Source organism: Mirounga angustirostris, unplaced genomic scaffold (genome assembly GCF_029215605.1).
Source record: "Mirounga angustirostris isolate CCGP_5_RB_7025 unplaced genomic scaffold, mMirAng1.0.hap1 SCAF_16, whole genome shotgun sequence".
NCBI classification, from domain to species: domain Eukaryota; kingdom Metazoa; phylum Chordata; class Mammalia; order Carnivora; family Phocidae; genus Mirounga; species Mirounga angustirostris.
The window spans coordinates 55,496,903-55,512,814 of NW_026991724.1; the positions used below are offsets into that span (position 1 = coordinate 55,496,903).

General features: G+C 41.9%; 1 protein-coding gene and 1 pseudogene across 4 annotated transcripts in view; one reads left to right on the plus strand and one right to left on the minus strand.

Annotated features, from left to right (window-relative positions):
• The window catches only part of LOC123840925 (KRAB domain-containing protein 5-like), a 91,094-nt gene that overhangs the window by 52,552 nt on the left and 22,630 nt on the right, over window positions 1-15,912 (minus strand). For 2 of the 4 annotated variants that reach the window (XM_064581878.1, XM_064581875.1), the window contains one exon: window positions 9,645-9,732. In XM_064581878.1, coding sequence (XP_064437948.1) covers window positions 9,645-9,732 — 88 coding nt within the window. Of the gene's footprint in view, window positions 1-7,428; window positions 8,403-9,623; window positions 9,733-11,814; window positions 11,923-15,912 lie in introns of those variants that run through there. The other 2 variants (XM_064581877.1, XM_064581879.1) reach the window with 2 other exon arrangements.
• On the plus strand, window positions 3,338-4,125 carry LOC135362870 (vomeronasal type-1 receptor 3-like; annotated as a pseudogene).

Below are 15,912 nucleotides of genomic sequence, written 5' to 3' on the forward strand. Positions count from 1 at the left end.
TCAAATTTTGGAATTATTAGAAATATCAAGGATTGGTATATACTCAAATTTTATTTTCCTTCATTTCTTACAAAAGTAATGAGTGCCCACAAGATTCAACAAGAGTAGTGTGGTAGTTATTCAATGATCTTGAACGGAGTGATGAGAATTGATTTTATTTCAGGGAGAGAGTGCTCAAGCATGAGCAGGGGAAGGGGCAGAGGGAGAAGCAGACTCCCCGCTGAGCAGGGAGCCCGATGCGGGGCTCGATCCCAGGACCCCGGGACCATGACCTGAGCCAAAGGCAGACACTTAAACGACTAAGCCACCCAGGCACCCCTAACATTTTTTAAAGGGGAGAATCTGCCTGTGAAACCATTTGATGATGGTGCTTTGGTTTATTTACAAATCTTTGGACATAGCGTTATTTAGACTTCCTGTATGATTGGGGTCAATACTGCTCAATCACATTTTCCCACAAAAATTCCTTATCTAACTTTCAAATTCATTGGAATGGAGTTGTGCAAGGAATCTAATAATTTCTAATGCACATTAGTGGCTTCATGTTTTTTACATATATATTTTTTACATATATATATTAATATATATATATCAGGGGAGATTCTTTTTCCTATTATACTCAACAATATATATATATATTTATATATTTACTTGATATATATATATATTTACTTGAATATCCTTAGCAAGTATGTTGTCAGATTCCAAATTTCTGCTCCTAAATTAAGAGATGGTTTATCTCTGTGCCTACAAATTAGTAAAAAAATTCATTTTCAGGCAGAATAACAACTCAGCAAAGAGAGAATCCACCAAGTCAAGGAGCTTTATTGCTACATTGTCAGTCCGTTACATGTCAGGGCTCAGAATTTCCTGCTTCCTCTATATGAGATCCTATCTGCATCCAGGGCAAGCTTCTCCTAAACTCCACGAAGGTAGTCTCTTCAAAGATGCTAATAGAAGGTGGTGATGGTTTTTAGTAGTTAGCAACAGGGAATCCCCCCCACCCCCTGATAAAGGTTCCCAGGTCCCTAACCCTGCACGGTCATGTCCACTACAGCTGAGATAATTTGCCGTTCTGAGGCGAGGGGAGGTCATAGAATCACAGATCCGTATCTCGGGGTCCGGCTGCCTCCCTGTCACACAAGCAACAGTTGTTACAACCTTCACACTCAATCCACCTTCCTGGAAGCAGAAAAGCATTAAGCATTTACTGTTTCCGCGTGAGGGACAGAGTCTGTAAGGGAGGGAAGCAGATCAACAGTCTGGGTGATCATGTGAGTAAATGGAATTCTGGGGTGGACTGTTCTCCAGTTCAAAAGCTACACAGGAATGAGGAAAATCCCTGAGGCATGAGCTGAGCTGGTAGAAATGGGGCTTTCGACACCACACCAATCCCTGATGGCTCTCAGTGTAATTTACCACACTCCTTACTGGCGGTGGTTGTTGGTGTTGAATCCAAGTAATAATGAAATCTGACTTTTAAGATGCTTAAGGATTACAGGTTTTTTTTTTTTTTTTTTTTTTTTTTAAGATTTTATTTGAGAGAGAATGAGAGAGAGAGAGCACATGAGAGGGGGGAGGGTCAGAGGGAGAAGCAGACTCCTTGCCGAGCAGGGAGCCCGATGCGGGACTCGATCCAGGGACTCCAGGATCATGACCTGAGCCAAAGGCAGTCGCTTAACCAACTGAGCCACCCAGGCGCCCAAGGGTTACAGTTCTTAAATCAATCTCTTCAGTTTATCTAGACTAACTTTTCAGGATTACTGAAGGGTGCAATACATTTATACTTGTAATAATGAGCAGGGTGGATCTCTTGGAATCAAGTAATCCTATACAAGAACAGTCTGAGTGACAGTTTCTCTTTTTTTAAGATTTTATTTATTTGACAGAGACACAGCGAGAGAGGGAACATAAGCAGGGGCAGTGGGAGAGGGAGAAGCAGGCTTCCCGCTGAGCAGGGAGCCCGATGTGGGGCTCGATCCCATCACCCTGGGATCACGACCTGAGCTGAAGGCAGACGCCTAACGACTAAACCACTGAGGCAGCCCAAGTGAGAGTTTCTTATATTTTTTTCTAACTATGGGTTATGATGTACATAAGGGAGACATTAATTCTGTCTCTCCTAGAACATCTGTCTTCTGAGAATTATGGAGAGACTGTTGAAGTAAGGAAGAGTATCAAAAAAAAAAAAAAAAAAACCCACTTTGCATCGTGTGCTTCATAGAGCAGCTGCCAGGCTCAAATGCATTTTGTGACATTTTCTCTGGTTTAAAAGTATTTTAGTATCAAGTCTAAGCTCAACATGCATTACTCCACAACTTTCTACCATGCACAAGATTTCACACAGATCACTGTATTCGTAATAGTTTCATTTAACTCCGGTGTGAACAGAGAAATACATGATTTGAAAGTAGTCAACATCCGTTTCTACACATTATGTCAAAGACTGAAGTTTCATAGTTAGGGTATCATGCCAATTGTTTCATAACGTGATATTACTGTGCACTGTGATATCGGACATTGTACTTTGGCATTAAAACCAGGTTGGTCACAGGGGAGATTCTTTTTCCTATTATACTCAACAGTTCACCTAATATATTAAGAACCCCAAATCTTGGGGTGCCTGGTGGCTCAGTCGCTAAGCAGAGTCTGCCTTTGGCTCAGGTCATGATCCCAGCATCCTGGGATCGAGCCCCGCATCGGGCTCCCTGCTCCGCGGGAAGCCTGCTTCCCCCCTCCCCCTCCCCCTGCTTGTGTTCCCTATCTCGCTGTCTGTCAAATAAATAAATAAACAAATCTTAAACAAAACAAAACCCAAGTCTTTTCTCATAGTTGATACTGACCTGTAGAATATTTATACAAAAAAACACTTGTGAACACCAAAATTATTGGGAAAAAAAAAAAACTATCAACCTAAATTAAAATGTCAAGGTATAGGAAGCAAAACTAAATATAGGTCTAATTTATTTCAAAGCCCAGGTGTCATCATTTACTAGCATGGCACAGTAGCTAAGCATATCATCTTTGCTACAACCCCAGCGCGCTGTCCCTAAGCAGCGTATGCGTTTTCATATATCGGCTAACCATCCTGCACCTGCTTCACTTTCGTCCGAAAATAAAAACTATGTATGGGCCCTTACTAAAGAGTTGTTCAGATTTTTAAAATTCACACATGGACAGTGTTCATGGCAGTGATTTATACAAATTGTTAATATAAAGGCTAGTATGGTAAAGGATTAGAAGCTTAACAAAAGGACCTATATTTTAGTAATTCTCTTTGAGTAGGAACTAGTAATAAAGGCAAACTATTGGTTTTCAGCGGACCTGCTCCATTTAACTCCGGCCTCATATTTCCAACAGGAATCTGGCAACAAAGGTGAATACGCAGTCATCTGGAAACCAGCAGAATAGCCTCCAGACACTTGACAATAGGAGTATCATTTTTATTATAGTTGAAATCCTGAGGAATTTTTCTCTTGTTTACCATTATACCTTCCTTTTCTTGCCACTGGGAGCAGGTAGGTCCCCGGATCTTATTCTCAGACACCTGACCACAGCCAACTCCTTGGTTATTCTTTCTAAAGGAATCACCCAGACAACGGCAGGTTTGGGGTTGAAAAGTTTTAATGATTTTGGATGCAAACTTGTCTTCTATGTTCACAAAGTAGGCAGGGGTGTGTCTGTCGGCACCACCTGCCTCCTGAGTGTATTTCAAGTGATCGGGGTCAGTCCTGGAACTCTAGGTGGGCAGAATTTAAAGTAAAAGCTCCCAAGTACATGGAGTCCTATATGTTCCTTTTTGGATGCTATATACACGGATAAATTTGATTTTTCCTATATATGTGGCTGCCAAATTGAACAGCTTTAACATCACAAAGAAGAAAGATTTTCAATACTGTTCTGTTACATTTCAAGGAGAAATCACCGTGCCACTATTCCTGAATGTCTATTAGTCCCTGGTGTTTTACCTTTGGGGCTCATGATCTGGGCCAGTGGCTCCCTGCTTTTCAGGCTGCCCAGGAAAAAGAGGGGTCCAACACATTCATAGAAATTGAGTTTTCCCCAGATCCTCCGAGGAGACCACAGTTACCCAGAACATCTTCGTCGTGCTCAGCACTTTTCTATCATTGAACACCCTCACCTCCATCTTCCAGGTGTGTAGTGCTCTTGTTAATAACCCCAACTGGTTAATGGTAAACATCTCTGCACTATTTGCTGCATGTTTCCCAACTGTCTGCCCCTTTCTTCTCATGAGTCATGACTCCAGTCTATCTGGGCTCTGCTGGGACTGGACAAGGAATACAAATCCCTTAATTAGATGTAAATTCTATGTTTTAACAATGTTCAGATATTTATTCATTCATCTTCTGCCAAGCCTAAGCTCTATTACTCAACACATTACAGACAAGTAGTGACCAAGACAGACTGAGCCCAGCCCCAATAATTAAAAGTAAATTGTAATAGCAATTTAAGGGAATGTAAGAGAATTGCTATGTATTTATTGTGGACTTGTAGAATTCAAATTTATTAATGTTTACAGTGGAAAGTTTAGAGTCTATGCGTTAATGAAATGTTAGGTGCTAAAACAATCTGTAGATTATAGAGAAATATTTGAGTGTGTAACTTCCAATGTGACAAATGAAAATTTCCCAAATGTTAAGTAGGCATGGGAATTTAGGACAATTTTATCAATAAGGAGGCACATGATGGTCATTCAAGAAGCTGAAGAAAACAATGGACATGCAGAATAATGAAGTAGGCTGTGGTGCAGCTGGATGGCAAATTCAGTTTGGGGCAGTAGAGAAATGATGGGTCAACTTACAAACTTTGCACAATCCATCCTAGAGAGATGGTATTCATTTGAATTATGAAGTTATGGAAGAAACTTATATTTAAATTCACGTGAAAATGGGCACATATGAAATTGAATGTATGTTAACGGAGGGCAAAAAGAGATGTACTTGATCTTTTAAAGATCTCCAGTGAATATGAAAAGTTTATACACACGCAGTCATGGATAAAGGCATAATTTGGGGATCTATAAAAGGCAATTCTTTTTATTTAGTGATTATATCAACTGACCAGACTGGTATTATGACTTTCAGTGGTTCACCCACATGGTCTTCAAAGTGACAAAGTTTTATAATGAAGTTGTCATTAAATTTGGAGGTTATAAAAAGTCATTTAAGGAGAGGAAGTTTTTGTTTATGGGGAGTTTGTGATTTTTAGGTTTCTATGGGAGCTAAACAACCCAAAAAATTACTGTCTCACAGTTCTGGAGGTTCTTAGAAATCTGAAGCCAACCTATTGGTAGGGCCACACTTTATCTCAAGAATTGAGTCTTCCCGGGGCGCCTGGGTGGCTCAGTTGGTTAAGCGACTGCCTTCGGCTCAGGTCATGATCCTGGGGTCCCTGAATCGAGTCCCGCATCGGGCTCCCTGCTCGGCAGGGAGTCTGCTTCTCCCTCTGACCCTCCTCCCTCTCATGCTGTCTCTCATTCTCTCGGTCTCAAATAAATAAATAAAATCTTTTAAAAAAAAATTGAGTCTTCCCTTTTCCTAATTTCTGGGGACTGTCAGCTATCCTTCGCCTTCCTCGGCTAGTAAATGCATTGCTCAGTCTCTGCCTTCATCACTACACACTGTTTTGTGTATGTCTAAATTTCCCTCGTCATTAGGATAGCAGTCACTGAATTCAGGTTTACCTGAATCCAGTGTGACCTTTTAGTTTGACTACATCTGCAAAGATCCTATTGCCCAATAAAGTTACAATTACAGGTACTGAGGATTAGGACTTGAGGTGGTGGTTTCACACCAGTAGAAACGGATTTACTGCATTCCTAAAACATCATATCGCACAGTAATTGTAAATATAACACCCTTGGGGTGCCTGGGTGGCTCAGTAGTTAAGCGTCTGCCTTCGGCTCAGGTCATGGTCCCAGGGTCCTGGGATCGAGCCCCGCATCGGGCTCCCTGCTCAGCGGGAAGCCTGCTTCTCCCTCTCCCACTCCCCCTGCTTGTGTTCCCTCTCTCGCTGTGTGTCTCTGTGTCAAATAAAATCTTTAAAAAAAATAACACCCTTGTTAAAACACCTTGTTTATACACTTATATAGTTAAATGTATGTCTCCTGCTATAACACACATCATGAAATGTGGATCTCTGATTTGTACACATGTGCCTTAACTGGGTGGATCTGGGCACGAGACTGTTGTCATGACTACATTCTTACAATGAGTGGACAATTGCTGAACCTTGCAAATAGATAAAAACCACTACCACCACCACAACCATAATACCCTACCAACTATTTCCACTGTTAAAGGAATTAAACAGGGAAGCCATAGACTCAGGTGACTTTAATGCCTTGGAAGCCTCTGTAAACAAACCCCAACTTAATTCACAGTCAATACACTGGAATGGAAGAAAATGAACTTAAGAACAAATGATTACTGTCAACTAGACCTTCCAAAAATAAGGCAACTGCTTTAGGTATATCCAATCAAACAATGTCCTTGCTTTTCTTCCATTTCCTCTCTATAAAAACCTCATTGCTAGGTCCTACAGGTGGAACATGCCTAGTCATTTGAATAGACAAATTAACTCTTGAAAATTTGAATGTGCATCACTTCATCTATTTTATTTTTAAATATTTTATTTATTGGACAGAGAGACACAGCCAGAGAGGGAACACAAGCAGGGGGAGTGGGAGAGGGAGAAGCAGGCTTCCCGCAGAGCAGGGAGCCCGATGTGGGGCTCGATCCCAGGATCCTGGCATCATGACCCGAGCCGAAGGCAGACGCCCAACAACTGAGCCACCCAGGCGCCCCCACTTCATCTCTTTTTAAAAGATTTATTGAGAGAGAGCAAACGGGGAGGGGCCGATGGAGAGGGAATGAGAGTCTCAAACAGACTCTGCACTGAGCTCAGAGCCCACACTGGGGGCTCAATCTCACCATCCTGAGATCTTGACCTTAGCCAAAATCAGAATCCCATGCTTAACCGAGTCACCCAGGTGGCCCATATCACTTCATTTTTTTTTTTTTTTTTAAGATTTTATTTATTTGAGAGCGAGACAGCGAGAGCAGGAACACAGCATGGGGAGTGGGAGAGGGCGAGGGAGAAGCAGGCTTCCCGGCGAGCAGGGAGCCCGATACGGGGCTCGATCCCAGGACCCTGGGATCATGACCTGAGCTGAAGGCAGACGCTTAACGACTGAGCCACCCAGGTGCCCCATCTTTTTTTTTTTTTAATAAAGATTTTATTTATTTATTTGAGAGAGAATGAAAGAGAGCACATGAGAGGGGGGAGGGTCAGAGGGAGAAGCAGACTCCCCGCCGAGCAGGGAGCCCGACGCGGGACTCGATCCCGGGACTCCAGGATTATGACCTGAGCCGAAAGCAGTCGCTCAACCAACTGAGCCCCCCAGGCGCCCTGGAGCACTTTTCTGATGTAGCCTACATTTCTCTCCCGTTTGCAACGTAGGCTCAGGACCCAGTGTGACATCTTTTCCTGTCTCCCCTCGCTCACCTTCACATATGTGCACAAGAAACTAACACGACTCCATCTCACTTCCGCAGATTTCACTCCCGGTAATGGCTCCCCACGAGTTTCCCACCAGGTGTTCCACACGAGCACGGAGGACTTGCGGCACACACTGCCCTTCTCAGGGACCAAACCTGCAGTCACGTGCTCCTCCCTTCACCTGCCCTGGTCTCCAGAGCACCAGCCTTGAATCCCAGCTCACCCAAGCCCAGACATCGAAGATCACCCTTCAAGCAAGCTGGAACCAGATCTACGACAGACCAGATCTCCCTTTGATGGGGTTATCACATTCAGAGTTTTTGATGCCCTCTCCCATCTCTGCCCTTCCTAGGGCCAAAACTTCACACGTGTGCAGAGAAAGAACACAGGTGAACCCCTCAAGGTCCTGAGTCAGGCACCTGCCGCAATGCAGAGGACACCAGAGCGGATGGGGAACAGGGATTGGCCATCCCTGATCACCCTGTGCAATATGAACACTTAAGGTGCCCATCAGTCCAACCTCTCCAGCAGACCTTCTGACACCCCTGGATACCTGTTTCAAACTTCGGGCCTAACACTGTGGGCACAGAGTCCTGAGCCCTGCATCCTCATATACCTGGAACATGTAGTAGATGCTCAATAAACATTCCTTTCATGAATGACCACATACTATTTATCCCAAATAGCCTTGCTCAGATACCACTGCCTTATCTAGTCCCTTCCCAACTTGCAGGGGATGAGCAGAAAATCTCATCTTTGTGGAAGCTGCTAGTAGTCTTCACTGGGAATGGCAGTATTCGTGTTGACATAGGATGGTTTGGTATGAGGGACTCAGGCGTGCTCTTCTGCTTTCTCTAGATTAGGGCTACTGGAAACAAAGCCTGGGAACAGCAACATCAATATCTGTTAGAAGTACACATTAATGGGCTTCGTCCACACCTAGGGATTCATGATATCTGAGTGTGGGTCCCCAGAGTCTATTTTTAATGGGAACCTCAACTGGTTTGTATATATATGAAATTTTGACAAGCAATGTTTAGAAAAGCTGGTCTCAGGTTTTGCTTCACATTGGGAACCCTGTGTAGTTTTTAGAACTACCATTCCCAATGTCCCAGCCCTAAAGATTCTGGCACTTTGTCCTTGATGGAGCCTAGTATTACTAGGTCTTAATGAAGTGGCCCAACTCATTCCACTGTGACACCAATGTAAACATTGAGGCTCTCAAGTACATCTTTTTTTCTTTTTAAGACTTATTCATTGGGCGCCTGGGTGGCTCAGTTGGTTAAGCGACTGCCTTCAGCTCCGGTCATGATCCTGGAGTCCCAGGATCGAGTCCCGCATCGGGCTCCCTGCTGTCAGCAGGGAATCTGCTTCTCCCTCTAACCCTCCCCCCTCATGTTCTATCTCATTCTCTCTCTCAAATAAATAAATAAAATCTTGAAAAAAAAAAAAAAGACTTATTCATTTATTTCAAAGGGGAGGAGCAGAGAGAGTCTTAAGTAGACTCCACAATGAGTGTGGAGCCCAACACAGAGCTTGATCCCAGACCTGGAGATCAAAATTGAGCGGAAACCAAGGGTCGGATGCCCAGCTGTCTGCACCCAGGCACCCCCTCAAGTACATTTCTGAGGACAGAGCACAGGGTCTAGTCAGTGAGAAAGCCTCCATGGAGAGAGCTGTTCTGCATAAGACTTGATAGGGGAGGGTCAGTCTACCCAACATTCCTGATTTTGTACCAGACTGTGTGTGTGTCTGGAGACCAGTGCACCCAAAAATTAGAGTAAATCACATTGGGGCCTCCACTTTGAAACTACCTAGGTGTACAGATTTTCACATGCTTCCACAAGCAATCAGAACACATACAGTCTCACTGGCCATGGGGAGGCTTTTGGATTTCACTGTGAATGCCAGGGAAGACATTGGAAGAGAAGGTAAGCCCCTAGAGGATGTAGGAGCATGTGAAGAGAGAGAGGAGATGTCCCTCTGTGACCATCAGAGAATTAAACCTAAGCTTCCAGAATCATTCCATTCAAGCAGAGCATCCTAAGCCACATTTTAAGGTCAAGGTTCCCCGCCCCCCCCCCCCCCCGCCAATGTCATCTGCTTCATTCATTCCCACCTACCTGGGTGTGTGGCTACTGTCTTTCTCTTCATGTGCCGGGTTCTTTCCTTTTCCAAAGTTGACCAGACACAGTCTAGAGAGAGCAAGCCCTGTTTATAAGAAAAAGAAACATGACTTGATGGAGAATGTACAAGTTCAAATCCAGTACTATGCTCAGTAAAGAGAGCATATTACAGAAGGATATAGAAAATTATTTCTTGAAACGCAATTCTCTAATGGCCTCTTTAGAATACTTAGGAAGCTTTTTCAATGTTAAGCTCCTTAACTCCGCTTACAAGCACTACTGAATCAAAATTAATAGATATCTGGGGTGCCTGGGTGGCTCAGTTGGTTGAGCATCTGCCTTCAGCTCAGGTCATGATCCCGGAGTCCTGGGATCGAGCCTCGTATCGGGCTCCTTGCTCCACGAGAAGCCTGCTTCTCCCTCTCCCTCTGCCCCTGCTGCTCCCCCTACTTGTGCTCTCTGTCAAATAAATAAAATCTTAAAAAAAAATAGAAATCTGATTTTAAGATGTGGGCAACAATATTCTATGCCATGTAGTTTCTAGAATTATCATAAATGTAGAGGGAAGGTTGCAGATAACCTCAGGGAAGGGAAATGTTCAAGCCAAGATAAAAACATCATCAATACTTCCTTACACCAACAAACGCCTGATTATTTCCTTGAAATGATGTCATTTGGGCTGAGTTACACTATAGAATTTTAAGACATGTGAACATATAGTAATTATATACTTGTTTCCTTTTGCTAAAAATACAAAAATAAAGAAAATATCTGTGCCATTGTGCAGAATAAAACAGAAACTTAAAGGTCCAAAACTAATTTAGAACCTTTATTTGCAAAGACCAGGATCTCCAGTAAACAAAGGTGATAGCCTTCATTTTCTGGGGGGAATCTGGCAGAGAGACCCTGAACAAAGTGAACAAAGTTAACATCAGCTGTAATGAGAAAAATTGCAATTATGGGCCTGAAGCACATAGGACTCATCACTGCTGTGATTTTACTAAAAAACAAAAACAAAAAAAACAAATAGGATTCCAATTGTGAAAATATAGCAGTTATAAAATTTCAAGCCACAGATTGCTCCCATGTCCTGTAATCTTTATTTCAAATAGTAAGTCTTTCTTTGAAAGAATCTAGACAGCAAGTTTCTCTTTTTCAGAACATTGACTTAGCCTGGGCCCAACAGCCATCTGGTTTGTTTGTTCATGTTTATCTAGTTTCCAAAGACTGAGACCACACCCAGACGGAACCTAAATATTATATATTCTCCCCCTTCACGGGGGTCCTGAAACCCAACACAGCCCCAAGTGAGAATCTTGGGTATCAACACATCCTCTTGTTGATCTGTCATAGTGGGAATATTTTCAATAGTACCAGGTCATGAATCCATGTTAGGAATTCTTCATGCTGCTTAAAAAGCCCAGTTGGAGAAAATGGAGAGACAGCCCCAGCAATGTAAGAGAGAAATATCCTAAAGAGTTCACTTTGACTGTCATTAAAAGGATAAATAGCAGTCCAAAACAAATTCGCTAGGAAGGACAAACAGAGGTAGAGAAGTATATATGCAAATTCTAAACACATGGCATTCGGGTAAGAAATGGGGACATTGCCCTGAGCTAAGTCAAGACAAAACTTACCTGAGAAGCAGCCATTTCTTCCTCTCCCTCCTGCTCTTGATTGTTTTCTCAGGTGAGATTATATAGAGAAATCACACCTGTAAGCCTTTAAAGGCCTCAATACGGCCTCTTCACCTGCTATCATCAGCTCAGGGGCAGAAGGATCTTGAAATGCACAAGGCCGCCCTCTCCTTTGTCACAGGAAAGGTTCAGAAAAAAAGGAGCTCCTATGTGGACACTTGCGTGTGAGTTCATCCTTCCTGGTTTCAGATGTCCTCCCCTCCCATAGAAAACCAAATCCTGCCACAGCACGGGGAACGTGGGCTGCACGGACCTGCCCCTTCCAATTGCAGACCAAACAGTCTGTTAGCTTCTCTTCACCAGAAAGCCAGACTCTGCTCTCACAGGTGTGTCTGCGAATCCTTGGGCTTCACCCTGGTCTACACGAGAAGCACCTGAAGCGCATAGTTAAAGCAGCACTGATGTTCTCACCCTGACCAATAGACAGACTCTGGCAGAGGGCCCAGGTGATGGTGGTTCTTAAAACTCACCCTGGGATCTTTACTGTAAACCCAGGCTGATAAACGATGATGTGTTTCACATTTCATTGTGCACAGAAATCATTCGGTGTTCCAGGTCCCACAGAAGAAATGGTGATTCTGCAGGTTGGGAATGGGGTCTGAGAATTGGCATCTTTCCCAAGTACTTGTTAGTGCTGATGCTGTTCCTGGGGACCCTCGTTTAGTGGCGACACTAGAGAATGCAGGCACAGCGCACCTGAGCCCCCCACACCCACCATCTACGTCAACACAAACAACTCCTGGGGAGTTCCCAGGAAAGAGTTTATCATTTACTTTTCACTGTTGTGAGTTTACTGTGGGTTCCCAGCAAAGACTACAATCACCATCCTGAAGGACCACATCTTACATAGCACTTTAAAGTATACAGAAAGAAAAAAAAAGTTTACAGAAAGAAGACTACTGAATGCACTGATGTCTAAGCAAGTCTCTATTTGGAAAACAACGTGTATATATCCATTACTGCAATGTTGATTGAGCACTGATTTTCTGTTCACAAGGAAGTTATGGGGTGCACTGTGTTGGCAACTTCACATATATGATGTGATTTCATCCCGATAACACCCTGTGAGCTGGGTAGGCACTAGGGGTCCTATAATAATAACCATGAAGATGTAGATCCTGGGCCCCACCTATCTGCCTCATCTTCTGTTTCCCTATTGATTAAAAAAAAAAAGTGTTCGTATACTATAGGAGTGAAATATGGAAGAACAGAAAAATACAGAAAGGAAGGGTAGATTAGTAGTTCTGAGAGTTTTTGTTGTGTTTACATTTTTTTAACAGGATAAATTTTTTTTTTTTAAAGATTTTATTTATTTGAGAGCGAGAGAGAGCGAGCACAAGCAGGGGGAGCGGCAGGCAGAGGGAGAAGGAGACCCCCCCACTGGTTTTCAGTGACGGGATGTCTCAGGTCCATGATGTTTCCTGTCTTTGTGCAATTCCATCTTTTTACAACTTGAAACCCTTTACTTCTCTACCTCTGAGGTGTCCTGCCCAATGGGCTTCTTAATTCATTGACTTGTTTTTCTTGTTCTCCTGAAGGCTGGCTCTCTGAATATTTCTTCCCTTTATCACAGAATCTGTCAGTTCTCACTTCTTTCTCCTCAGGCTTTTTACATGCCCTGAACAAATTTCACCATGAAATAATGACCTAGAGCTTTTGAGAAGGTTTGTGTTGGGGGTGGATCAGCTTTGATGCCCAAGATTCCTTTTGGAGTTGGCAGTCAGTTTCTGGATATCAAACAGGAGGACAGCCTGTCGTGCTTAGTGGATGGACATTGGATACTCGGGCTGCTCTGTGTAGACCGGGATTAAAGAAACTGCACATGTAATCCAGATGGGGTCAATGACCTCAATAAAGTGCAAAGTCCTGAAAAATGCAGAGTACTTACTTCTGCCAGAATTTAAGAAACTCATTAGAGGATGAACGAGAGCATTACTGAAGACTGAATACCAAATACAGGTGTTATAGGGAATAGAATAAATCATTCCATAACCTGCAATCAATTCTTATCAACACTGCCTTTAAAATCATATGACAAACTTGATTTATTAAAGAATTAAATTTTTAAAAATAGAATCAACCTGGGTATCTAAAAATTGGAGGTCTGTCAAATAATATATACTACATGCATTGAACTGAAGGCCAGTTGTATATCAAATAATTGTTCTGGAGCATTCATTATAAATGAGAGAAAAATGCTTACAATTCAACTAGGAAACAACCTAGAACTTTGGCTTTGTGAGCAGATGTACAGTTTCAAGTATGCTTCCAACAGTTGTTACCAATGCAACATTTCTTCTTGGGCAAGTATTTCAAACACTTCTGAATGAGAAATAAGTTATATTCTTTACTATTACATATGCATTATGACTCCCTCCCTACAGAGACATACACTCAGATTTTCTAGCTGTCTAATTTTAAGTCTTTTGTAAATATAGAGATTTAGTTAAAAATACGTATGCTATTTTATGTGCATATTGTGTCATATAATGTGATGCAGTTTTCTCAACATTTGTGTGATCTATTTTAGAGATTTTCTTTAAAAAGATTTATTTGAGAGAGAGACAGAGTGCAACAGACAGACCATGAGCGCGGGGAGGGGCAGGGGGAGAGGGAGAGCGACAAGCAGGCCCCCCATAAGCAGGGAGCCTGACGCAGGTCTCGATCTGAGGACCCTGGGATCATGACTTGAGTCAAAGGCAGACGCTTAACCAACTGAGCCACCCCGGCGCCCCTAGAGATGTTTTATTAGTAAAAATGGAATTAGGACATACCTTAAAATATCCATGTAAGTATTTTCTTTTTTTTTTTTTTTTTTAAGATTTTATTTATTTGACAGAGACACAGCGAAAGAGGGAACACAAGCAGGGGGAGTGGGAGAGGGAGAAGCAGGCTTCCCGCGGAGCAGGGAGCCCGATGCTGGGCTTGATCCCAGGACCCTGGGACCATGACCTGAGCCGAAGGCAGACGCTTAACGACTGAGCCACCCAGGCGCCCCTTTGTAAGTATTTTCTTATTGATCACCTACGTCATTATTAATTTCCTCCATATAAAGAATGTTGTGATTTGTTTCAGACAAATTTGTATATATTGCATTGAGTTGTAGAATGTGAGCTGTAATTATTGCTTCAAAGGTGAATGAATTCAAAATTTTTGTAGATACTGGACAGGAGCTATTCCCCAAAGTTGCACTTATATCCTATTTTATACATAGTGTATGCTTTTCCTCCTGGCCTCACCAACACTCTTTATTACCACTCATTTTAATTTCATCTATCATGAGGCTAAAAGTGATGTCTCTGTATTTATTTGTATTCTACTTACTAGCTGTGAAATTTGAGCAATTTTCATTATTGAATATTCAAGTTATTCTATCAATTAATTTTTCCTATACTTAGAAAAATAAGCTTTAAATTGCAGAGGTATTTTTTGTCTTTTAATCCTGTTTAATAATTAAAGTATTTTCTCCACTAATTTTTATTTACTTATAATATCTAAGAAAATGTATATGCTCTTTATTATATTGTTATATATCTACCATAATTCTGATTTTGGGGGTGCCTGGGTGGCTCAGTCGTTCAGCGTCTGCCTTCGCTCAGGTCATGATCCCAGGGTTCTGGGATCGAGCCCCGCATCAGGCTCCCTGCTCAGCGGGGAGTCTGCTTCTCCCTCTCCCACTCCCCCTGCTTCTGTTCCCTCTCTCGCTCTGTCTCTCTCTGTCAAATAAATAAATAAAATCTTTAAAAAAAAAAATTCTGATTTTGTCTTTGGCTGAAGGCATGCACTAGTGCTTCCTTGAAAATGCTACATATTCTCATACATTTAGTCAAAATATTCTAAGATGATGTTTAACTCTTTTTAGAAATTATTTGTATTTTTTTCCATTTCAAATAGTTTATATTAAAGTTATATTTAAATCCATACCATTATATATAAATCCATACCACTCACTAGATAGTCTATTCTGGAGAACATAATAATTAACTGTATATTCCAAAGGTGCTTTTTCCTACTGACCTGCATCTGTTTCCAGCCTGTCTTCAGATTCTCCAGCTTCAACATCAGCTCTTCCCTAGCCCTCTAGCCTGCTGGACTTCCTTGCAGACATCAGACTTGCCATCTTTCACAAGTGGGTTAGCAAATTCATTAAAGAAATCTTTCCCTCTCTCTATATATGTAGAGATATAAAGAGAAATAGAGATCTATTTCTATTTATGATATGCCTGTATCTATTTCTGCATCTATAGGTCTATAGAAATATACTGAAGATACAAAAAGAGATACATAGATATCCATTCTATTGATTGTTTCCTTGGAGAAACCCAGATTTTAGCATCCATACATTTTCTTCATCCAACATCAAAGTGTTGAACATAACTCATACTAATAATTATATATAATGTGTAATTTGACAAAATTTCCTTCCCATGTGCTTCTTTTAAATTGTTTTTGTATCATCACAAAATTCAAAACACAGGAGAAAGTTAAATCCTAAATTCTCTTTGAACTCTTACACATGTATGTGTGTTTAATAGTTCAACTTATGTAGTCTTGATATAATACTAGGT